This window comes from Haplochromis burtoni, unplaced genomic scaffold, assembly GCF_018398535.1.
Source record: "Haplochromis burtoni strain Fernald_Lab_line unplaced genomic scaffold, NCSU_Asbu1 Contig_43, whole genome shotgun sequence".
NCBI lineage: Eukaryota > Metazoa > Chordata > Actinopteri > Cichliformes > Cichlidae > Haplochromis > Haplochromis burtoni.
The window spans coordinates 2,834,427-2,858,430 of record NW_024582404.1 but is presented as its reverse complement, the minus strand read 5'-3'; the positions used below and the strand labels follow the sequence as shown (position 1 = coordinate 2,858,430).

Sequence of the window (24,004 nt, the reverse complement as noted above, 5' to 3'; positions counted from 1 at the left end):
GTGTGTGTGTGTGTGTGTGTGTGTGTGTGTGTGTCTGGAGGTTTACTGTACTTGTGGGACCGTCAGCCCTTATGGAGACCAAAATCCTGGTCCCCACAAGTTTGAAGCCATTTTTGAGATTCAAAGTGTGGTTTCAGTGTTAGTTACAGTTTGGTTATGGTAAGGTTCAGGCTGAGGTTTAGGAATTCATTTTTCATGGTTAGGGTCCAGGGAAAGCATTATGTCAGTGAGATGTCCCCACAGGTCATGAATACCCAACGTGTGTGTGTGTGGTGTCCAGGCTCCCGGCGTGCGTCCGTCTGCGGTAAATGATGAGTCAGCTTGTTCGGACACACGGAGGCTTTTACGTTAGCGTGTCCGTTTCCAGTCGACACGATAAGCTGGACAGATGTAAACACTGCAGCTTCTGTGAGGAGCTCAATCATTCACAGAGCAGCCGGGGCCGGCCCTCTTATGTCATCGAAGGATTACACAGCAGCTTCCTGCCGTCACAGGTGACCTGACAGGTAGGTCTGGGCACGGTGAGGTCACAGCGCCCCCTGTGGTTCAGGGTAACAAACACAAGCTCTCTGATGGAGACTTCCAGGCACGGTTTAGTGACTTACCTGAAAAGCAGGTACAGGTGGGTGTTCGTGCTCTGAGCACAGCCCGGCCTGCTGGGACGGCTTTGTGAATAATTAAGTTTCTCACAGAAGCTGCAGTGTTTACACGTGTTCAGCTCATGTTACCGAGGTCAGCTCCGCTAGTTCAGACAGCTCATTATTCCTGCATGCTCCTGCAGGACTGTTTTGGTTTCTTCCTCAAATGAACCTTTTGATTGTTGTCTGTCTTGTTTTTTAATCACACATTCAGGTATTTGTTCTGCAGTTTGGATAAAAACATTTGAACTTGTGAAGCAGAAAGACTTCATGTGATTAGAGCTCGTTCTTGCTGAGCGTCTGCTTGCATCACCACTCGATGAATAAATGGATGAGTGTGGTTACCGTCGCAGTGGGAAGGCCGCTTCTTTGACTGCAGTTATTAAATCATTTCTGTGTATTTTGGAGGTCACAACGAGACCCGGAGGTCTTTTTCACATGTGTGTGAACGAGGTGGGCATGGAGCTCCCAGCAGGGCCTCGCTGCTCGTGCATGTTTGTGCTGTTTGCAGCTCTCCGAGGTGCTTTAGTCACGGCTCGCCCAGCAGCGAGGTTATGTTGAGGAATGCGGCCAAAGAGTCGAGCTTGGCTGAGCAAACGCCACATCAGCCTCGCTCTCTCCCCGCCTCGCTCATCGTCGTCTCTTTGTGCAGCGAGGCGGCACGGCCGGTTGCTGCGCTGCACGGCTGAGTCTGGCTGAAGGTGACCGGGTCACGTGTCGCTGACAGAGTCGTAATCGCTGGATTCTCGGTTTAGATCAAGTGAGCAGCAGAGGATTAAATGTCTTTAACCGTGTTTCTCGCCCGTTTAGGACGAGGAAGACTCCTTTGTGATGAAGGCCATCATCCACGCCATAAATGACGACAACGTGCCGGGTCTGCAGCATCTCCTCGGCTCGCTGAACAACTACGATGTGAACCAGCCCAACAAGGTGACGCAGACACGCTCAGCTCGTTCCTGCTGAACCCAACGAATCTGAAGCAGTGGCGCAGAAGCGCGTCTGCCAGTGTGTCTGTTCAAAACTGAATACATCAGAGTGAAGCAGGCGCCACCCTGATTCATCCACACAGAGACTCGTGTGTGTGTGTGTGGAGCTGTGGATGCGCTGCCTCCATCTTTCTCTGAGAAGTCATGCTTTGAGTTTCAGACGCTGCGCTGGGACCAGGTTAAGACTCGGTAACGAGTTGGCTTTGTGCTGAGGTTGGGAAACGGGTCAGACTCACACGAGCGCGAGCGGCGTTTCTTTAAACGTTCACATGTAACAAAGTCACCATTCAAACAGATAAAACCGTCACATTTGCAATTTTTATAACTAAATAACTTGTTTATTCTTCATGATCCCAAGAAATTGTGAAAATCAGGGAATAATTTTCCCTTTTCGGGCATTTTTCACAGCTGTGTAGGAACGCTGGCTCAGCGGGAGCAGCGATTTATTAAACTGAAGATCTCAGTTATTCCACTGCAGGCACGTCTCACAGTATCCAGTGGGCTGGACTGCACCGCTGTGCTCCAGATTCAGATGAATCATGCAAATAATTTGAGAAATTATTCAGTTGTTGTGCAGCCTCGTGTTGCATAATGATGTTTGTGATGATGTTTGATCCGGCTTGTTCCAGCTCTGATCGACGCAGAGAGCTGATTGGCTGTCACAGTTACATGCCTGAGCTGTGCTCCACACTGTGTGGACGGCAATCCTGCTTTCACATCCGAGGCAAAACGTAGCAAAGTGGAATATCCACCCAGGAAAATAAAGTCTGACACAACCATCCCTCGACTTTATTAACCGCTTATCCAACAAATCCCAACGCCGACAAAATCATGACAGATTAAAAGTTGATTAAAGAATAAATTGAAAGCTTGAATCGTCTCAAAGATCTCCATAAAAATCTTTGTGTCTTTTCCATGTTTATTTAAAGCTGCCAGCTTCCCAGAAACTAGGTCGCCCCGTCCTGCAGCCAAAACACAGCAGAAGAAAAACAGCCTGACGTTTTAAACACTGACGTTCCACAGAGCGTGTTTCCACAGAGCGTGTTTCCACAGAGCATGTTTCCACAGAGCGTGTTTCCACAGTCGGGCCCACAGTCGCTTCCAGGCTCATCTGCCACCTGCAGACTTTTGCACTGCGTGTGTGTAAACAGGTGAAATCTGCAGATTTGAAGTGTTATTGTGAAGCATCATCACGTCTTCATTAAAGAACATCAGTGAATGTGGGCGGAGGACGTGCTCGTGGTGCAGCGTGTTAGGGAGGCGTGTTCACGTCCGGTTTGTGGCACCGAGGGAGCGTTTTATGGGTTTTATAAATCAAAGCACAGCCTGGGCATGATTACACAGAAACTAAAACACGCTTAGTTTTTACACCGCGCAGCCTGATGGTCGGGCACATGTCAGGACTTGGCGGGCGATGTGAGGACGAGAAGCCATTAAGCTCAGTGAAGTGTAAGAAAATAGGAAGAGGAAAGAAATGAGGAGGGGAAGGATGAACAACCAGAGGCAGAGTCGGTAACTGACAGACTCGTCGGCTCGGTCTGTCTCTGCTCAGGGACTCATTCAGAAAAGGTCATCTCGCCATTTTCATTCATTATTTCTACCTCGGTCTCGTTTACTTCCTCGCCACGTTTTCTGTGTAACTACAGGCTGTCAGATTGAGCTTTACTGCACAGATTAAAGACGCAGCGTTCACACATAAACAGGAAGCGTAACACGCGTGTGTGTGTTTTGCAGCACGGGACTCCTCCCCTGCTGATCGCAGCCGGCTGTGGAAACATTCAGATCATCGAGGTCCTGATGAGGAAAGGAGCGGAGATCCGGGCCCACGACAAGGTAAGAGCCGGACCTGCTGTGACGAAGGCTGCATGGACGAGCTGTAAGGCACATAACAGCTGACCTTTGACCCTGCTGTGAACCAGGACAGCTTCAGATGCTAACAGCAAACTTTTTTTTGAAAATCAAATATTATAAAAAAATCAATATTTCAGGGAACAAACCTGCTTCGACGTTGCATAATGAAGGTTCTCGTGATTGTGAATATTTGGGCCTGTGTAATGACAGAAATGGTAAAAACACATCAAACACAGTCGAGTGATCAGAGCCGCTCCTCTTTGCTGATTGGCTGTTTCATACGCAGTGCATGCTGGGATGGACTCTGATCGTCGGTTCGTCCTTGCTCTGCGTGCACTGATGCTGTTGTGGTGCCTCAGAGGTTTCCTATCATATCTTATAAACACATTTTAATTTGAAATAAGAAAAAGTGTGAGATCTTCTTCTTCTTAAAAATCAGAAGCTAATGTAGACGTGAGGGTTGAGTTTAGCCCTGCGGGCTCCGCCTGCAGCACGGTCAGAGCCCACATGTGACAGCTGACGTCGACTTGTTTCTTTGAAACTTATGAAGTTGCTTAAGATTGTTCAGAACCAACAAAGTGCATCAAACACAAAACTTGTGCTGCTGCTAAAACTCTTTGTCACAGCTGCATCTTCATCAGTGAAGCGTCAGAGACGGGAGGAAGACTTTAGCAGAGCCTGAAATCGTTTCCCTTCTGATAGCCGACAGCTCCTGGAAGTTCTGTGAGCAGCTGAACATCCGCAGCAGCTTCTCCCTGACAAACATTCATCGTGCCGTGCAGTCACTCTGTGCTTGCACCGAGCTGCAGGTCCTTCCTTGTTTTCCAAGATGTTAGAAAATAAGAGACGTCTGGAGCTGCTGACCCACACCAGGGTCGACGTCACGTCTCTGAAGTCTGACGCAGAGATCTCGTTGCCTTTGATTTGATTTCAGTGCCACACATGAAATCAGGTTAATGCTGCACACACTGACTTACAGCATCAGGCTGCCATTAAATAAAGTTTCATTCTGTCATCATCGGTGCAGCGAGTTCAGGAGATTTATACAGAGACGTTATGAATTTATGCAGAAACAATGGAAGAACGTGTTTTGATCTCGTTCCTCCGGTTAGAAACCACAGCTTCAACGTTGTGTCTGAGCCCAACATCCAAGCACATCCTCAGAACGTGTTAGAGAGCACGGCACAGTATTGTCCAAGGATGCGTTCCTATCGTGTGGCTGCAGACTCTTTACTAAAGGTCAGGGATAAATCCTGCAACGCTGTTCTCTCTCCAACCCTCAGAGCGGAGCCAACGCCATCTACTACGCGGCGAGACACGGCCACGTGGCGACCCTGAGATTCCTCCATGACAAGAAATGCCCGCTGGATGTGCAAGATAAGGTAGAAAAGCAGGTCCTTCCTCTCTGCACGTCTCACACTCACATGGAAAAACACACACTTACTACGACTCATCGTGCTCTGTTATCTGTCAGCAATTACTCACTGCCTCCTACCCACAAACCCCTCGAGAAGCATTACTTTGAAATGCCCAGAAACAAACACACACACACACACACACACACACACACACACACACACACACACACAGCTTTACACATTCACACTCTCACATTTCCACACCTGTGGAGAAAACCAGTTACTCTGGCATTTTATCAGCTTATTTGCTGTTGCTATGGAAACAGGCCTTGCAGGGAGAGATGGGATTGGTGCGTCTGTGTGTGTGTGTGAGTGTGTGTGTGGGGTTGGGTGGGTGTGTGTGTGTGCGTGCGTGTGTGTGAGTGTGTGTCTGGGTGTGTGGTGTGTGTGCGTGTGTGTGTCTGTGTGTGTGTGTGTGTGTGTCGTCAGTGTGTGTGTCTGTGTGTGTGTCGTGTGCGTCTGTCTGTGTGTCTGTGTGTGTCTGTGCGTCTGTGTGTGTGTGTGTGTGTGTGTGTGTGTGTGCGTCTGTGTGTGTGTGTCTGTCTGTGTGTGTCTGTGTGTGGTCTGTGTGTGTCTGTGTGTGTGTGTGTGCGTTGTGTGTGCGCGTGTGTGTCTGTGTGTGTCTGTGTGCGTGTGTGTGCTGGTGTGTGTGTGTGTGTGCGTGTGTGTGTCGTGTGTGCGCGTGTGTGTGCGTGCGTGTGTGCGTGTGTGTGCTGTTCGATGTGTGTGTGTGTGCGTGCCTTGCCTGGGCGTCCAAAATCCCAGAAGCGTTTTCCCGTCTCTCCGATCTTCACGAGGTGTCCTTTCCTGTCTGCGAACGCTGAGGCGGAGCCTAATCTGCGCTGCACGCGCTCTGCTGATTACTCTCCAGCTCCCGTCCAGGCGTCGTTAAAGTTTCATCTTTCTTTATTACACAATAAACCCCAAATCACAAGCCGAGGCGTTTGTGTGGAACTAGATAATTGCTTTGTGAGAACAGAGAAGCCAAAGGACCTTTCAGGTTTATCATAACAAGGTGAATCTGCGGCGGCTTTTTATGTAATTCGCCAAATTAAACCGCTCTTTGAGGGTTTTTCCTTTTTTTTCAGAGTGACTCAGTCTCTAAGAAACAAGTAAACACGTCGTCTTGCTAACGAGCGTTTACGCTGACTGCCAGCCCCAAGTCTGAAACTCGTGGGTCAGTTTTTAACGAAAACAGAAGCGGAGTCAGAGTTCTAGTCAGAGTCAACATCCACAGCGTCCACGCTTGGTATGCACGGTCTGTGCACGGTCTGTGCACGGTCTGTGCACGGTCTGTGCACGGTCTGTGCATGCAGTGCAAACATTTGGCTCTGTGTTGTGTTTCAAGAAGCAGGGAGGTGAGTCCGCTGCTCCCTGTTCACATCTACTGGAGGTTTTGGCTACTATACGGAAAATCTGGGATGTTTGACCAAACTACAGAATCTAAACTGGAGGCAGCATTCCCACTTATGGTGTCAGGATCACAGAGGCCCCCTGCTACCTCCCCCTGCTCCTCTGGGGGACACTGATGTGGAGCTCTCACCCGTCTCTAAGGGTGATGGAGGACCGCCCTCTGAGGAAGCTCTTTCCCGCTGCTTGTATCCTCGGCCCTGTTCTTTCGCTCGCTGCTCTCGGGTGAAGATGGAAACAGAGGCTGTGCCGCGTGTCGTCTCCTCCAGTCTTTCACACATTGTTTTTGTCATGCAAGAGGAAATTTGCACGCGTGTCAATCACCTCTCATCACCGTCTAGCAGCTCGTGCAATCAACCAGCGCCTGGAATAATAAACATTTCACTTCCCGAAGCTGAAAGGAAGGTTCTCCAGGGAATCCTCCGGACACCAGCAAAGCTTCGTCTCTGTCACTGCGTTTATACTTTTACTCTGAGATTTCATAGGAACCGTTTTTATCTGAACCGTCCGACGTGTCACAGACGTGTTAGACGTCACGTGTGTCAGTCAGGTGGGTGTGAGCGACAGACACACAGTCGCTTCTTTTGTTCTTTTGTTTGACTTTTATGACACAATTTGATCGTTTCTAGCTTACTGCTAGTTTAATCTGCTGCTTTGTTATTAACATATTGGCTGTTGGTCACCTCCAGTCCGGCGAGACGGCGCTACACGTGGCTGCTCGCTATGGCAACGTGGATGTGGTGAGCTACCTGTGCAGCATCCGAGCCAACCCGGACCTGACGGACAGGGTGAGCGAGTGCAGCGACGGCATCGGAATAATAACCGAGGGGTTGTTCGAGGGCCGCGGGGTTTTATCTTTGCGTTCCACGTTTCTGTCTGCAGGAGCAGGAGACGCCGCTGCACTGCGCCGCCTGGCACGGCTACTCTCCGGTAGCCCGAGCTCTGTGCCAGGCGGGCTGCCACGTGGACGCCAAGAACCGCGAGGGGGAGAGCCCGCTGCTGACGGCCTCTGCCCGCGGCTTCGTGGACATCGTGGAGTGCCTGGTGGAGCACGGAGCCGAGCTGGAAACCACCGACAAGGTGCCCAGAGCTCAGCCTGATTTATTTTGGCACATTTTACTTTTACGTGTTTTTGTGCGAGGGTTGACTAACAGGTCTCACAGCACACAGGTCTCACCACCTGTGCAGGTCACAGACACTGACCCGTCTGTGTTTGTGTCTCCAGGAAGGACACACAGCTCTCCACCTGGCTGTGCGTCGCTGTCAGGTGGAGGTGGTCCGCTGCCTCCTCAGACACCGCTGCCAAGTGGATCAGCAGGACCGCCACGGAAACACGCCGCTCCACATCGCCTGCAAGGATGGAAACCTGCCCGTCGTCATGGCGATCTGCAATGCTAAGGCCAGCCTCGACCTCCCCAACAAGGTGAGTGCAAGCACTTCCCCCCAGACGGCCCGGATACGCTCCCTGAGGCGTTCCCAGGCCGCGCTGAGAGGACTGGTGGTTTCACATAGTTTTCAGACACAGCTGTTCTCCTGAGAGCGAAGGTGGAGGTGAAGGACCTCCTCCTAACTCTGCGCTCCGCCCCCTCCCTCACATTCAGACACTGATGTTAGCGTGTGGGGTTTTTATTTTTCGTCCCGATGCCGTTAACATGAATACGCTTTCTGTTTTTACTCTCCTCTTACATAACCTTCAAGCACATCTACTTCAGCGCCAGCTCAGCGATGCCGGTGTTATGTGATGTGTTACAGCACCTTGATGAGTCAGGCCGAACGTGTCTCTGTCTTATAAAACACGCTCTGCGTGACCAACCTGAGTGATTGAGCTAGCAGCCTCGGCGCTGCAGCCTTCGCCCTGCGGATCGTGCTGCAGATGGGCTGCAGAGCGTTTTGCATTACTGTCACAGGAGTCTTAGAAGCACAAGAAGAGCAGAAGTAAACGACAGCTGACCGAACCACACTCAGCTTGACGCTCTGCAGGAAGTAAGATCCATGAAGTAATCTTCCTCACGAAGAAGACTCCTTTAAATCGAACCCCATCAGCTCAGCTGTGAGTCAGACCTGCTCCACATTGACCACAGTTTCAGATGATGAGGTGTCTGTGCCAGTAATCCCTGCTCTCACAGACTAATATGGTCGCCTCACTTGTGTGAGCACAGAGCTCCGCCCACCTGCTGTCCGGTTTGTGAGGAACAGCCAATGAGAGGAAAATCTCTCATAGGTAAAGGAGTTAGAATAGTTTGACCTGAGAGCTGCTGCAGAGCAAATGTAGCTGAAGAAAAATAAGACGAGTTTAAATGAGTGTTTTAGGTGGTTGTTTAGCAGCTGAGCTAAATGAGGCCTAATCGCAGGTGGAGCATTGATAAAAACACAGGAAGTAGAACATAACGCAGTGCAGTTTACAGAGGTACGGGCTGTTTTCTGCTGACATATTTTAAAATCGTCTTTCTTCTGATATCTGCTGCCCTCCTCACACACCTCTGAAGCTCCCGCCCTCTCGCCTCCCGCATGTTTCTGTCTGCGCTGCTTCTACTTTCTATTTTGACACCATACATTTAAATAGATTCTGCGACGGGGAAGCTTTTCTCGGCTTTTTCTGCAGAAACGTGTTTTCAGCGTCGCACAGGGAGGCGATGTGCATCGGGAGCAGACGGCGCTGCCAGAGACGTCGTGGTTCATTATTCTCAGCTGGAGCTCGTTTCTTTTAAGCTCGTGTGAAGCAGCGAATCACAGGCTGCTGACTCTGGGTCGGTCTTCGCTGTCAGCTGCAGACACCGAGCAGAGAAATAAGAGGGTGGGATTGAAACCGTCTCCAGCTCAGTTTGCAGCATCACAAAAACAGGGTGGATGTTCTTCCAAACTGCTGCAAAGGAGAATGGATTGAAACGCCTCCGTCACTGAGCTCTGATTAAATCCCAAAGCTTTTACTGTAACATCAACATCGAACTGCTCTGGATTTATGAGATATTGTGGTATGAAATTGATGGCAATTATATGGTGTTTACAGTAATTAGCGTTGTTTTCAGGGCACTGTGTTCCTGCTCTAATCAGCAGTTTTATTCTTCAGGCCGAGCGACCGCAGCGGGAACAGCGAGCAGCCGATCAGCCCGCCGAAGCACGACCGTGCGCTTAATTAGGCCGAGTTGGCGCGAGGCAGGAGGGGGACGCCGTTCAGTGTTTGTTTAGAAAATGTGATGAATGTTGATTTCAGTGTTTGTGTCACTCTTTTTCCTCCACATTTGTGTTACAGTGACGGCAGCTTAAAGAGGGCCACGTTTTATTTTTGCCAGCTTTCTTCTGATTGGCTGCTCCTCATTAACAGGAAGTGGGTGGGGCTTCTCATAGAGAAATGTGCACCTGAGAAAACCATCAGATATCTGCTCTGTATGACATCACGCAGAGATTATTTATTGATTTATTGAAAAGAACTGAACGTGAGCTTCTTAAAAAGCTTCTGCCTCAACATTTAAACTGAGCACGCTCAGAAGGTTTTGGCGTTTTCAGGAATCCTTATTGGAGCATTTCTGCTCAGCAGCCTCAGTGATTAAGACTAACCTGTGAGTGTCAAAGCGAACATGAATGATTGTGTGCGTGACTTTCACCGTGTCCGGCGCTGACGTGTGCTGCTTCCTCTCTCCTCTGTGCGTCACAGTCCGGCAGAACTCCGCTCCACCTGGCGGCGAACAACGGGAGCCTCGAGGTCGTCCGCCATCTCTGCCTGGCCGGAGCGAACATCGACGCCGTCACCAACGTAAGGCACCTCTCTGTTTTACCGCTCGGGCGGGTGCAGCTCGTCATCATTGTGATGAGACTCAAACCCAGTGCAGCCCTTTGGTCTGTAGGATGTGTTCACACGTGAAGCTGCTGCGATCTGTGACTGGAGTGTGGTGGGGGCGTGGTCCACGCCGACACGCCTCATATAGTATGTAAATTGAAACGTGGCTCCCGTGCTTGTTCAGATATCGTTTGCGTGGCGATTGTTCATTTTCTGCTCGGGCTGCAGACGAAGGCGCCGCTCATGAATCCTCAGTAAAACTGGGAAATTCTTCTGGCATCGTTCCCTTACCTCCGCCCTCGTCTCCGCCCGGCTCAGCTGCACCACCTCTTTGTTTTTAATAATCTCGTCCTTTCAGAGGTTTTCAAGGCGAAACCTTCTCCATGTTTCTTCTTTCTTCATGTTACTGAAGTTCTCTCGACCTCTTGAACCCTGATGAGCTTCCTTGCAGTGTCTCATCCACTTCCCTCACAGTCTCTCGCTTTGAGCTCTTAAACTCTTATTAGCATATTTAAATCCCAGCTGGCAGTTTGAGAGCTGCACCATTATGAAAAGTCTGCTGAGGATTTTAAACATTAGTTATTAACATGTTTGGGGGCTTTAAAATTTCTCTTTGAAAGTCCAAGAAGTAAAAAACTGTGAGCACAACTTCAAGAATGTTTCATTTCCAAAGACGTTTCCTGTAGTTTCCGTCTGTGGGGTCGTTACGAGCGCTTAGCTTTGTTCAGGAGATTGTGCAGCAAGACTCCTGTTTGTCACTGTGTTTGCTGCGCAAGGCAGAAGAAAGCGAGCAGGAGAAACGGCCTCGTTGTTGTGCAGATGAGATATTTAAGACGAGTGAATCCAAGCGTGGATTTGGTGACTGCACAGAGACGTTTGTGCCGAGTCTGCGGCAGGTGAGGCGTTAAAGGCTTCAGCAGCCGCGGGCTGAGAGCTTTTATCCAAGCGCTCGGGATCAAACGGTTCCACATTCAGCCCTGAGTGGGTTTGACTTCACGGATAAGTGGGAGTTCATGTCCAATCGTTTTAGATCCGAAAGGATTTTTATTTCTCGTTCAAAGCTCAGCGCTCTGAGCTGATGCTGCTCCACGCCGAAGGCCAGGAGATGACTTCGTCCGAGCCGCGTCCAGGATCCAAGTGGTTTTATGAAGAACTGTTATTGTGATTTTATAAATCAAACGTAATTGAAAGAGTTATGTCACGAGCTAAACTTTCATTTATGTGAATGTTAATGTTGATCGTTTGAAGTCTCTAACAAACAAAAACACTCGTGTCAAATGTTCGGTACAAGAACTGGACTCACAGTGAGCGAAGAAGCAGCCAAAGACCGAAAGAGACCTTCAGCACGTCAGGGTCGGCGCGTCAGCCTCCATCACGGGCGCCTCCCTGCTTCTCCTGCCAGAGCTCACAACATGACCTCAGTTGTTATTGTGCAGATGTTTTCAGCCTGTTCAGATATGATTTCCAGATGTTTCCAGCGTTCTCGCCGATATCAGAAGTAACGTGTTTTTGTCCGTCATTGAAACTCGTCTCAGAGCCTCAAATCTAATTCTGCTCGATCCTGATGCATAATGTTCTTTCATGAATTCCATTGAATTGATCTGGTTCCAGCAGCGGACGATCTGCGCTGAGCTTTTTCCCGCTCTGCCTTCCCGGGATGTTAATATTGTATGGCAGCTGATGTGCTGTGCATGTTTCATGTGGAGCGCACACTGGGATGTATAATTCAGTGTCAGGGAGGACAACGGTGCCTCTGTGATCTCTGCCTGCTTTTTCTGTGGAGGCTGAAATATTCTTCCAAATCATTCCAGCCTCTGCGATTTCACCGTTACTCGTCGTTCCCGAGCTTCCGTTTCAGCAGACATTTAGTCTGGGCTGGAAATACTGTGGATGATCTAATATTCCTCACATAACGCCAGCGTTCATCTGTCACTGCCAGGCATCAGTAGTAATAATCGTGACACTCAGCCATCTGTGTGAGGCGAGCACCGCGAGAGCGTCCACACGTCTAAATGCTCAGACTTCATTTACCCAATCCAGTCGGCTCGAGAGGTCGACGATGTCGAAGTCCGATCGTCACAGAGTCGTGCTCGTGAAAGAAGGAGAAATGATTTTATTAAAGCTTTCCATTCGAACAGTGAGCACGCTGTGTCGATCTTCCTCTTCATCACAGAGCTGTTTGGGAGGAGGCGGCGGCGCTCTGTGGGCGTTTCAGGCGTCCGTGCAGGTTTTCCCAGCGGAGCGTCAGCCGAGCCGGACAGTGACAGATGGTAGTGCCAGATACATGAACGCTGTCAGGAATGTGGCGTTTGTGTCGGAGCGCTGGAGCGGAGAGGGAAAGTAACGTGTGTGTGTGTGTGTGTGTGTGTGTGTGTGTGTGTGTGTGTGTGTGTGTGTGTGTGTGTGTGTGTGTAATTAATCCACTGACATCAGCTGAGAGACGACGCTGCGTGATGAGGAATAACTGTCATAACAAACAAAGGTCACTTCAGGCGCATCGATCTGATTTACGTCGATGTTTTTGGAGAACATTCATTAAATGAAAGCAGCTGACTCATAAATCACTAACAGCAGACGTCAGCGTCGATCAAAACAAAATATCTGCTGAATTTCCTGTTATGATGAACAAGTAAATAAATATACAAATATAAATGATTTGTGTATCTAATCTGCTGGTTCTGATCTAAACTGGTTGAACACGTGATGTAAGTTTGGGGGAAACAGTTAAAGTAAAAGCAGCGTCTGCTGAACTGGTTTAACAGGAAGTTATTTACAGACGTGTCTTTTTTGTGCTCGAGCTACGAATGTCCTCAGTGGAGCTGAGGAGGAGCCAGAGGAGATGTGATGTTTACTAAAGACCTGACTTTTTTTGTTTTCCTCCTGCAGGATGGAAAGACGGCGGAGGATTTGGCTTCGGCCGAACATCACGAGCACGTCGTGTCGCTGCTGGGAAAGCTTAAAAAGGTAAAGAGGAAGAAAAAGGCTCAAAAGGCTCGAGTTGGACTGATGTGTTGAACCAAGTTGTGTCAGCTGAGCTTGTTTGAAGAATGAGGCTATAAAACAAAATGATGTGATGCTGTGAATGCGGTTTAGGAAGTGCAGATGATGATGATGATGATGATGGTGGGGTGATGAGGCACAGTCGGGCTTCACAGTCGTCACACTTGGTCTATTTCGGTGCAGAGGTGTGGAGAGAGACGTCTCGGGAAGACGGGAGGTGTTAGATTTTAGCGATCCGCCGTTTTTAGACTTTGGGGCGCAGTTTGCTCGACACGTGCAGGTGAGAGGACGAACGCTCGGTGAAAGCCAAACCGTTCATCTCCATGACGACCAGCTTCACCCTCCACAGCGGTGTGTGTGCGTCCGGTGTTCCCGGTCACAGCTACCAGGACACGCTCAGACTCCTCGTCTAAAGCTACGTGATGCCCACGTCTCTTTTTTTCTAGAAAACCTGCTGAGAATTGGTGAAAACATGAAGCAGCAGCTGTGAAAACAGCCGCCGTCTGCACATGCTGGGCTAATCTCAGACACTTTGGCACGTTTGAAAAGGCCGACTTGTTGACAACCAAGAGGGGGAGAAACCCGACGGCTTGAAACGAGAACTCGTTCGTTTTAAAGCCGGATTCTGTGAATCACACGTTTTGAAATTGGAAATGAATTATTTTTTGACACGTTAGCATAACCCAGGTGGGATTAGGAGCGCGTTCACATCCCACGTATCCGCTCGCAGCGTTTGGGGCCACTTCTGATGCGTGACTCATTGGACGGTTAGAGAAACGTCTTAAACGGCTCCATCGAGCTGTCAGATCTACGGCGGCGTGAGCAAGCAGCCGGCTTTTGTTGTAAATGTTTCCTGCGGCTGAGTCACTGTTTCATTTTTACACAAACATTAAGAGCAGTTTTAAAAACCGTCCTCGTAGCCTGAAGAATCGATGATGTTTGGAAGAAAGCATTTCCTGTAACGCCGCTCACAGCCACGGCGTTTCAATGCTGTCACATTTAAATGTTTTATAACTGAAGTATTTATAGACACATAAGATATGGAGCGTTTTGTTTGAGGCACAGGAACTCTCCTGTTCATCCACCAAAATAAAAGCATTTAGTGATTTTGATTCTCTCACCCCAACCAATCACAGCAGATGGCCCCGCCCCTCCCTGAGCCTGGTTCTGCTGGAGGTTTCTTCCTGTTAAAAGGGAGTTTTTCCTTCCCACTGTCGACCAAAGTGCTTGCTCATAGGGGGTCATATGATTGTTGGGTTTTCTCTGTATCATTGTAGGGTCGACCTTACAATTTAAAGCACCTTGAGGCGACTGTTGTTGTGATTTGGCGCTGTGTAAATAACACTGAATGAACTGGATTTGTTGGATGGAGCTGACACTGCTGCCTGTGGCGTTGAGCTAAAGCACAGCCCAGCTCTGGTTCCACATCAGCTGATATCTCTTCAACACAATACGCTGATGTGGATTTTTAAATAAGCTTTTCTGCAGTTTGAAGCTGACATAATGTGCAGCAGCACAAAATCTGATTAGTTGAAATGTGTCATGTGATTTTTGGGGCCTTGTGGGAGTCGTGTACAGGTGTCTGTGACCTGAGCTGTCGATGTCTTCTTCTGTGGTGTGTTTTTGGTTCAGGACAACCACAAGCTGAGCTACATCCAGCAGCTGCGGCCCACTCAGACGGTCCAGCCCCGGATCAAACTCAAGCTCTTCGGACACTCGGGAGCCGGGAAGAGCACGCTGCTGGAGTCTCTGAAGTGCGGCATCCTGCGCAGCTTCTTCAGGAGGAGGAGGACGCGCATGACCAACGCGGCCCGGCACCCCAACTCGCCCGTCAACTCCAAACCTCCCGGTAGGTGACAGACAGGTGGAGTCGCGTCGTCAGCAGCTCAGCATTAATGCTTTCACTGCCGCAGCAGTTAGCACCGCCCCCTCACAGCAAGAAGATCCTGAGTTTGTGCAGGTACAGACAGGTGTGTGTCACCTGGTGACAGCTCTGAAAGGCTCCACCCCCTCCAATCACCCTTCGGCTACACATGCGAATGTTGGTTGGGAAAAGCAAAGAAAGGCACACAGAGACTCCTTCGTTTATTTGTGAGGAGGCGTCTCCCTCGCACATCTGTCTCAGAAAACTTCAGCGTGAGTCATTTTATTAAATGTCTCGTTTTATCCACGTTGTAGACGCAGCTGTTGTTGCTGCTCTGATGTGAGCATGAACATGAGCCCCACAGTCTCGTACTGAGATGCAGTTTGAATCTCACAGGGTGAAATTGATAATAATCCTCTGGAGTAAATGATAGATGAGCACAAATGGAACAACTGTCTGCTGAGGGAAACGGTTCAGGTGCTGCTCTGAGGCTCGGAGATCTTGAGGTCTGTGAGGTGTTCGTGGTTTTCAGGAAAGTGCAGTGACGACGTGTTTAGTGTCTGCCCTCCTCCCCACCCCGTCTCCCCTTTAGCTGCTCTGTTATGCGCCGCTTGCAGCCATTACGTGACGCCCGGGCTGATAACGGTCAGGTGCGTGAGCCGACTCCTCCATCTGTGAGGCTGCCGGCGTCTCAAAGAGTCAGCGCCGGTCCGTATCGACCGTTTGTTGTTTCTGCAGCGATGCGTGACGTGAATCCAGCCAAAGACAAAGAAACACAAGTGTCGATATTTTAGCGTCGCCTCCCGAGACCGCTGAACGCTGCATATTGATTTTGTGGCTTTCAGCCTCGGCGTGCGCTGATATATTCTTTTATTTCCTTATTTGTAGCGAACTTTGAAATGTCGCGGAGCTCCATTAACGAGAGGCCTCGTCGTGAAAGGTGCTCCTCCGTAAAAGCGGCGCTCTTTTTAGGCCTGTTAGCGAGAGAAGACATGAGCAGCTTCACTGAACTCTGAACCGCCCGACGTTAAACGGCATGAAAACAGCTTTTTCTCTCCACGTCGAGAAAATGAGCGGAACCTGTTGGCTTTAAGGATTTCACTCATCTTACACCGATCACAAAAACCAGGACGTGAGAACATTTTCCTCACGTTTAGGATGAGAGAAGACGAGATGGGTTCATTGTTTTCTGCAGTTGCCAGTTGGTGGAGGATAAAGTCTTCATCATCATCGTCGTCTGCAGTGCCGAGCAGACGCTTGCATGTTCAAACTGAAGCCGTGACAGCCGACTGTGAAACGGTGGAGGCAGCTTTTATGTTAGTGCAGAGAGGAAAACGTCACACACACACACACACACACACACACACACACACGGGTTTTTCACAAAATGCACATCTAACAAAGGTTTTGGCCTCCCAACGACTGGAATTAAAAGATTTGCAGCCACTAATACTTTCCAATCTTTTATTCAAGTATAAAATCCCATCAGAAATGAAAACATTCGGATGAAATAAACATCTGTTTTGTGGATGTGTGTCCAGATGTGCCTGAGTTTCTGACTTGTCCTTCGCTGTGCTGTGAAAAACCATCGTGCGTCTGGCGTTTTCCCCGATTTATCGTCCGTCTCAAACATCTTCTCTCCTCCAGCTCTTTACACCAGCGATGATGTCACACTGATCTGTGATCACCCAAAGACCAGGATGTCATTTTACTGTGATTAAGACCTCAAAAACAAGCTGTAGGTGTGGTCCCGAAAATCCAAACTGTCCCTGCAGAGTGGATTCATTAGCAGGGAAATGGCGCCCCCCTGTGTTTGCAAGCGGCGGTTATTTGGTAAAGATGATGCAGATGTGTTTGCTGCAGCAGAGAGAGACATCTGCACTTAATCTGAAATACTTTGAGCGTTAGTCACAGTCGATCGCGCGCTGAAGTACAGCAGAGATCAGAACAACAACCTCTGAGAGCAGAAACCAGCCGCTGTGTCTTTAAACACCATCACCGCTCAAACTGTGCAGCCAAAAGTCAGGATTTATTCCCTGATCTAACAGCAACATAGTGCTGCAGGTTCTCCTGTGTGTCCCTGCTAAATAAAAATCAGTAAAAATTCTGCATTAACTGAAAGTAGTCCCGGTGGTTGTCATGGTTTCTCCTCCATGTCTGTGTTCAGTGTCGGTGAGCATTTCCAACCTGTACCCCGGCTGTGAGAACGTGAGCGTGAGGAGCCGCAGCATGATGTTTGAGCCCAGCCTGACCAAAGGCGTGCTGGAGGTCTTCTCCCCCGTGCACAGCGCTCTGTCTGCAGCTGACGAACAGGCAACCAAGGCCATCGACATCCAGCACGCCAACATCCACGGTGAGAGCCGCGAGGATCCCCGCGGAGGACGTCCACGGTTAAACCTGTATGTGAAATTCAAGCAAAGCTCACTCGGCTCCCTCTCTGTAGGCGTGGGAGATTTCAGCGTGTGGGAGTTTTCTGGAAACCCGGTCTACTACTGCACCTACGATTATTTTGCGGCCAACGATGTCACAGCGATCCACGTGGTCCTGTTCAGCCTGGAGGAGCCGTACGAGACCCAGCTGGGCCACATCACCTACTGGCTGAACCTGCTGAAGGCCCTCACCCTGCCGCAGGAAAGCATCTGTAAGCAGACCAACCATCTACTGCCTTCGTGCGGTCGGTGGATGGTCGACTTTAATCTTTTTCTTAAAAACATCGATATGTTTGAGGTTAGGAGCAGATCTGCAGACAGGAAGTAGAAGCTGCAACGATAGAGAGTCGGCAGGTTTGAAAGTCTTTGTTTCCTGAGTAGTTTTGGCCTTTTTGAAGCTTCATTTAAACTGTTTCGTGCGAGGCTGTGGGAACTACATTTGCTGCTGCAGCAGCCAGAAAGTTACACAACCTGACCATGATAAGCTGTCTACTGTGACGGTTCACAATCTTAACTTTTCTTCAGCTTTCGGTGGTCGGATCCAGCAGCCTCTCGCGGTCGTCCTGGTGGCGACGCACGCCGACCTCGCCGACGTTCCCAGAGCGTTCTCCGGAGAGTTCAGCTACGACAAAGAGAGGGCGCTGCTGAAGGAAGTCAGGAACAGGTGAAGAGCACCTCCTCTCCATACTGCACCGAGCGGTGCCAGCTTAAATCACGTCAGTCACATGATCCGGTCACAGCGAGCGTACGTGTCAGCCTTACTGATCAGACAGCAGATAGCAAAGTCAGCAGTTTCACCGCTAACACAGCAGAGCTAATGTTTTGTAAAACCAGATCTAGAGAGAGGAGAGCTTGAGAATCTTTTACTGTTGCTTTGATGTTTATGCTTGAAAAAGTTAAAGTGCCGTCAGTCAGTGGAGATTATGTTGATGAGTAAAAAAGCGAGCGGCTTTTTGTCAAGACAGTCGATGCGACCTCAAAGAATCCCTGCAGAGAATAAATTAGACGTATTAATCACACAGATTTCAGTGATTTGTTACAAAGTTTGGTGTTTTTGGTTTTCGGTCCAGGTTTGGGAACGACCTGCAGATCAGTGACAAACTGTTTGTGATGGACGCTGGAGCCTCAAACTCTAAAGACATGAAGCTGCTGAGGAGTCACCTGCAGGAGCTTCGAGCCAGCGTCGTCTCCGTGAGCTCTGCAGACTCTCACTCGCCGTCCTCTTGTTTCTAAATGTCCTCATACCTGAACAAACGCAGCGTGGTCGTTTATTGTCGCCGCTTCCTTCTCCGTCTCTGCAGAGGTGCAGTCCGATGACGCTGCTGTCGGAGCGCCTGCTGGCCGTTCTGCCGACCTGGAGGAAGCTCAGCGGACCCAACCAGCTGATGTCGTGGCAGCAGTTTGTCAGTGACGTGCAGGAGCACATCAACCCGCTGGTGAGCCAGGATCACCTGCGCACGCTGGCCCTGCAGCTCCACAGCATGGGGGAGGTGAGTGTTTGACCGGGAGCAGGAAAAAGGAGTCGGTGTTTTACTCCTGAGTGCCAGCAGGGGGCACTGCACTGCAGGCTCCTGAATAAACCAAACCAGATGGTTTTCATCTGTGAGAACAGCAGCAGGAACACTGTGTTCTGTTTCTGTGCCTCTGCTCAGGAAGCTGAATGAGGAACCAAAACTTTATTTATTTATTTGCATGTTTTTCACAGATAAAGCAAAAGTTCCATTTAATGTTGTTCCTTAAATATTTATTAGCTTCTTTCTGTATTCTGTCTTTGTCTCATGACATTAATTTTTCTGATAAACGTCCACGCGCTCACATTTCTCCCTCGTCTCCTCCACAGATCAACATCATGCAGAGTGAGACGGTGCAGGACGTCGTCCTGCTGGAGCCTCGATGGCTCTGCAGCAGCATCCTCGGCAAGCTGCTCTCCGTGGAGACGCCCAAAGCCATCCACCACTACAGGGGGCGCTACAGGCTGGAGGAGGTGCAGGCCCTGGCGCCTGAGAGCGACGTGGACGAGCTGCTGCAGATCCTGGATGCCATGGACGTCTGCGCCCGGGACGTCACCAACCCCACCATGGTGGATGTTCCCGCGCTCATCAAGACAAACGGCCTCCACCGGTCCTGGACCGAAGAGGAGGAGGAGGAGTCGCTGCTCTACGGAGGCGTCCGAATCGTCCCGGCCGAGCACCTCACTCCCTTCCCTTGCGGCCTCTTCCACAAGCTGCAGGTGAACCTGTGTCGCTGGAGCCACCAGCAGAAGCCCGAGGAGGACGGCGCCGACGACAACGATGGAGATATTCACCTGTGGACCAACGGCGCCAAAGTGAGCCAGGCAGGAGTGGAGGCCATGATCCTCCTGGTCAACCACGGGCAGGGTGTGGAGATTCAGGTCCGTGGACATGATTCTGAGCGGGCCAAGTGCTACACCCTGCTGGACACCCTCTGCAGTATAACAGAGAACCTGCTGGCCTCCACGCTGCCCGGACAGCTCACCGCCAAATACTACCTGAGCCCTCAGCAGCTGCGGGAACACCACGCCCCCATCATGGTCTACCAACCCAAAGACTTCTTCCGGGCTCAAGTCCAGCGAGAGACCTCGCTCACCAACACCATGGGCGGCTATCGGGAGAGCTTCAGCAGCATCCTGGCGTTCGGCTGCGCTGAAATTTACCAGCAGGGGATTCTGGGAACGAACGTCCACATATCGGACGTGCCGCTGCTGGCTCGCCGGAAGCTGTGCCGCATGCTGGACCCTCCAGACGCCATGGGGAAAGACTGGTGCCTGCTGGCCATGAACCTGGGCCTCACTGAATTGGTGGCCAAATACAGCAACGGGACTCCAAACGGCACCTCTGAGCTGGACTTGGACTCGGACTCCCAGCAGGCCGCGCTGCAGCCCAGCCCGACGGCGGCTCTGCTGCAGGAGTGGAGCGGGCGAGCGGGCAGCAGGGTCGGCGTACTGATGGCGAAGCTGAGGGAGCTCGGCCGGCGCGACGCCGCGGACTTCCTGCTCAAAGCGTCGCCCGTGTTTAAGGTTAACACGGAGGCGCTGGGAGGAGCCGCCAACGGCTACCCGCCAACCTGCAACGGCGGCACATCGTACAACTCCATCAGCTCCGTCATTTCCCGCTGAGGGCTCGCTGTCCCCGCCAGACGTCAGGAGGTCGCTCTGACACGACGGACTCGTGCAATCTTTCCGGTCCAGCTGCTCACACTTTAATCGCTCCGTTTTGTTGCCGTGCAAACCAGATGTTGTGTTTGTGCTCTCCACACCTGTACAGCCGAGCTTTCCTCCCGCTACGAATGTCGTGAAAGAACCGAACGCTCCGAGCTCCAAAGAGGAATTCTGTGTTTTTCTTCTCTTTCTATCTTGTTGTTTGCTGCTTCCTAACGTCCCTCCTGCTGTCACGCACACTCCAGTCTCGCTCCAAGGAACGGCGCCGTTTTCTAATCTCCGCGTGCGGTCAGAAAGATGGCAGCTGCACGTGTGGCTCGAACCCGAGGGCTGAGTGTGTGTCGTGTTGCTCGCTCCATCCATCGCTTACATCTAATATCAGCTCCCTCCTCGCTTCTGGTTTACTGATGTGAAATTTGGTCGTTCAGCTTAGCATTTAATACATTTACAGCATTTCTTTCAGAGTGCCTTGGTGGCCTTCTACCTCCCTGAAGAGCACAGCCAGTCTCATTGGTACAAAGCAGAAGTCTTTTCCAGATGCTTGGAGAACTGTGCCTTGTTGATATAAAAGTAAAATGAGTTTCTAACACGTCTATTTATCTGGCGGCTGTCACTAACACGAAGAAGACCATGTTGTATAAAAATAAAGGAGACCTGGTCTCGTGCTGTTTCACTTTTCACAAAAGCAAACGCACACAGATGTGTGGAGACGACACGTGTCAGCAGTGGGTGGAACCATTTCCTTCATGTTTGATTGGTGTGTTTGTTGATGTTCCTGCTAATCCTCAGTTCAGATTTCTGCATTCTTCCATCCAACAGCTGAAACCTTTACAGGTCCCAGAACTTCCCGTGAATGTCTTTGAATAAACTCTGTCTTATTACAGTTTTGGTCTCCAGTTGGACTTTAAAGTCTGCTGGACTCAGACAGTCTAAGTCAAACCTCACCTTCACCATCACAGCTGCTGTTTTCAGATCGCTGTTCAGACCTCTGGCACGTGTGCAGCTGTGATTTCCCCGGAGCTTCAGAATTGTGCTCAAGTTAAGCATCGACTTGTATCAGATGAACAGATTTCTGAGTGCACATCATATCAAACCATGTCAATGTAAATGTCATTTGCATATTCAAGAGAACTTTTCACTTTTATCTGCCAATCCAGAGCAGCTTACTTAGTAACAGCAGTCTGGTGTATTAGAGCAGCTTTGCATGATCCACAGTGCAAACTAATGCGCATTTATCTGTTGCTGGGCCTTAATGCAGCCGCTCGGCCTGAAATGAGCTGGTTTTGCCCCTTTCTCTTTAAGCTAGCCTTCCTCGGATTGGCTGCCCCTCTCTAAAAGTAGGTCAGAATAGCAGGTGGGCGGGGCTTCAGTGCCTAAGATATTAGGTATATCCCGTCTCTGTGGTGTCATGGGGACACCCCGGAGCCAAAACCTTAGAAACAGAACGTTCTGCTTTGTACTCGCATTTTAATATCTGCGATTCCTTTTCTTCCTTTTCCTGAAAACTCCAGGGAAACTTTGGGACCTGTAAACATCAGTGTTTCTGTAAACATCTTTCATTCACACAAAGGGAAGCGTAGCCATTTTTACAGGAAAAGGAGGGTTTTCTAAAGGACTGTGTGGTATTGGGTTCATGTTGACCTTTCTAAAGTGTAACAAGCTGCAAAGTAAATGTTTAACCCATCACAGGGTGGGCTGAGGACGCCCTCACTCTGAGTGCTTTGAATAGAAAGTTTCACTAAAACGCTAAATTCTAATCAGAAAGGTGATTTTTTTATAATTGGGTTGGTTTCTGTACTTTTGTACTTCTCTTAAACGAGCAGCGGTTACAGTAGACGCTGACGCCGCGCCTCTTCGATGCCTCCTCATCAGGTTTTTAAAGCGTTATCGCCGGCGCAGGGGCGTCATTAATCAAGCTGCCGTCCGCGGTCAGAGTTTTGCACAGTGGCATCCACGCCACCTCTGTCAAGCTAAATTTGAGCTTCGTTGTCGGCGGGCCGCGCGTGGCTTCATGCCTTCTTTCAGTTTGTCTTTGTGAAGCATGAAGCCGCAGCCCGGCCGCGGTCAGCACAAGCACAGGGAAGCGGCGGCGTGATGTTAGTATTGTTAGCTGAAAAAGGCCAAAGGCTGCTGATGACAGAGATGTCAGAGAAAAGCATTTTCACTTTGTGCGAGCTGGTGTTTTGTAACGTTTGTGCCCCTCACTCTGAACCTGAAGAAGAAAACAGCTTGTTTTTCAGCGCACGTGTGCGTCGGACGGTTTCACTCCTGAAGTTACATTTGACGGCTGTAAAGGACTTTTTCAGGACGCGCTGTGTAAAGACGAGCTCCGTGCCAGAGTGCAGTATTTGCTGTCAGCTTCTTTCCTCCAGTGTTACCGTCTGGTCACAGATTTAAACTTTCTTCTCGCCAATCAACACAGCAAACTGTTAGCTGTGATGTAAATACGCAAAGCTTTTTGTTAAGCTGTTTGTTTTTTGCTGAGGCAAAAATGAATGTACTGCACATCTTTCCTAAACATATAGTGACAATAAAAATGAATCAAAGACGCCAACATGTGCGCAGGAACACGAGGAAAGGAAATGTCCCAAACTGATCTGAAACGCGATTTGAGTTTTCTGTTTTTTATTGAAGCTGTTGTCGGAGTTGTGTATAATCATTGCCAATGTTGTGTGCCTAAAACACACTCGTTCATTCCTCTTTCTGCCTTGTACAGTACACGAGCTGAGAGGTGGCGTTTGGAAAGGGAAGAGACTCTGCTGTGTTTCAGAGGATCGTTTTGTAAAAACTGAGAATCACTATGATGAGTTTGTCTGTTCGGTTTCTTCTCCCTGGAAGCTTCTGCTGAGGTTGAGATGTTTCTGTCGACGAGGAGGGACCGACTCGGTTTTACTGTCGGGTGACTTTTCCTCCTTGGAGAATAATCGCCGCATTGCACAAATCTTTCTGTTGCTATTTATGTTACATCCTTAGCATGTCCTGGAATGCCATGTTCTTAGTACTGCTGACACTTTATAGTGTAATACATTTTATAATAAATTCTTTACCTAATGCCAGTGTGGTTGCATCATTTAAGTGTTCGTAGTAGACTGTACAGGTGCAGCGTGCCAGCACAGGTGGGCTGATTAATGCTAGTTCAGTGACTCTAATGTGCAGTTCGGTTGCTCATATTAGCAGCAGCCTGTCTGTCTGTGTGTGCACACGTATCAATCAAAGGACTGACACACCTGACTTTACTGCGATGAGCTCTAAAAACATCTTTGCAGTTTGCACTGACCGAACACTTTTCAGGCACAACGTTCAAAGAAAGTTTACACACTGCAGTCTGTAAGAAGCTTTAGTAAGATCCAACTAAAGGTTCAATTTTACATTATTCTTTTTTTCTAAGTAAGCAAACCTACATACTGTATTTTTTTGGACCATAAGGCGCTAAGCGAAACAAAACAGATAAGTCA

At 49.6% G+C, this 24,004-nt stretch overlaps 1 protein-coding gene across 1 annotated transcript in view; it reads left to right on the top strand.

Annotated features, from left to right (window-relative positions):
- Positions 1 to 23,605, top strand: part of dapk1 (death-associated protein kinase 1) — a gene marked incomplete in the record, with an annotated part of 66,706 nt that extends 43,101 nt beyond the window's left edge. The window contains 15 exon segments of the mRNA XM_042220135.1: positions 1,449 to 1,568; positions 3,359 to 3,457; positions 4,759 to 4,857; positions 6,993 to 7,091; positions 7,186 to 7,383; positions 7,529 to 7,726; positions 9,956 to 10,054; positions 12,965 to 13,042; positions 14,711 to 14,927; positions 17,110 to 17,295; positions 17,386 to 17,583; positions 17,897 to 18,035; positions 18,442 to 18,562; positions 18,673 to 18,861; positions 19,212 to 23,605. Coding sequence (XP_042076069.1) covers positions 1,449 to 1,568; positions 3,359 to 3,457; positions 4,759 to 4,857; positions 6,993 to 7,091; positions 7,186 to 7,383; positions 7,529 to 7,726; positions 9,956 to 10,054; positions 12,965 to 13,042; positions 14,711 to 14,927; positions 17,110 to 17,295; positions 17,386 to 17,583; positions 17,897 to 18,035; positions 18,442 to 18,562; positions 18,673 to 18,861; positions 19,212 to 20,507 — 3,336 coding nt within the window.
- Between the last annotated feature and the right edge of the window lie 399 nt (positions 23,606 to 24,004).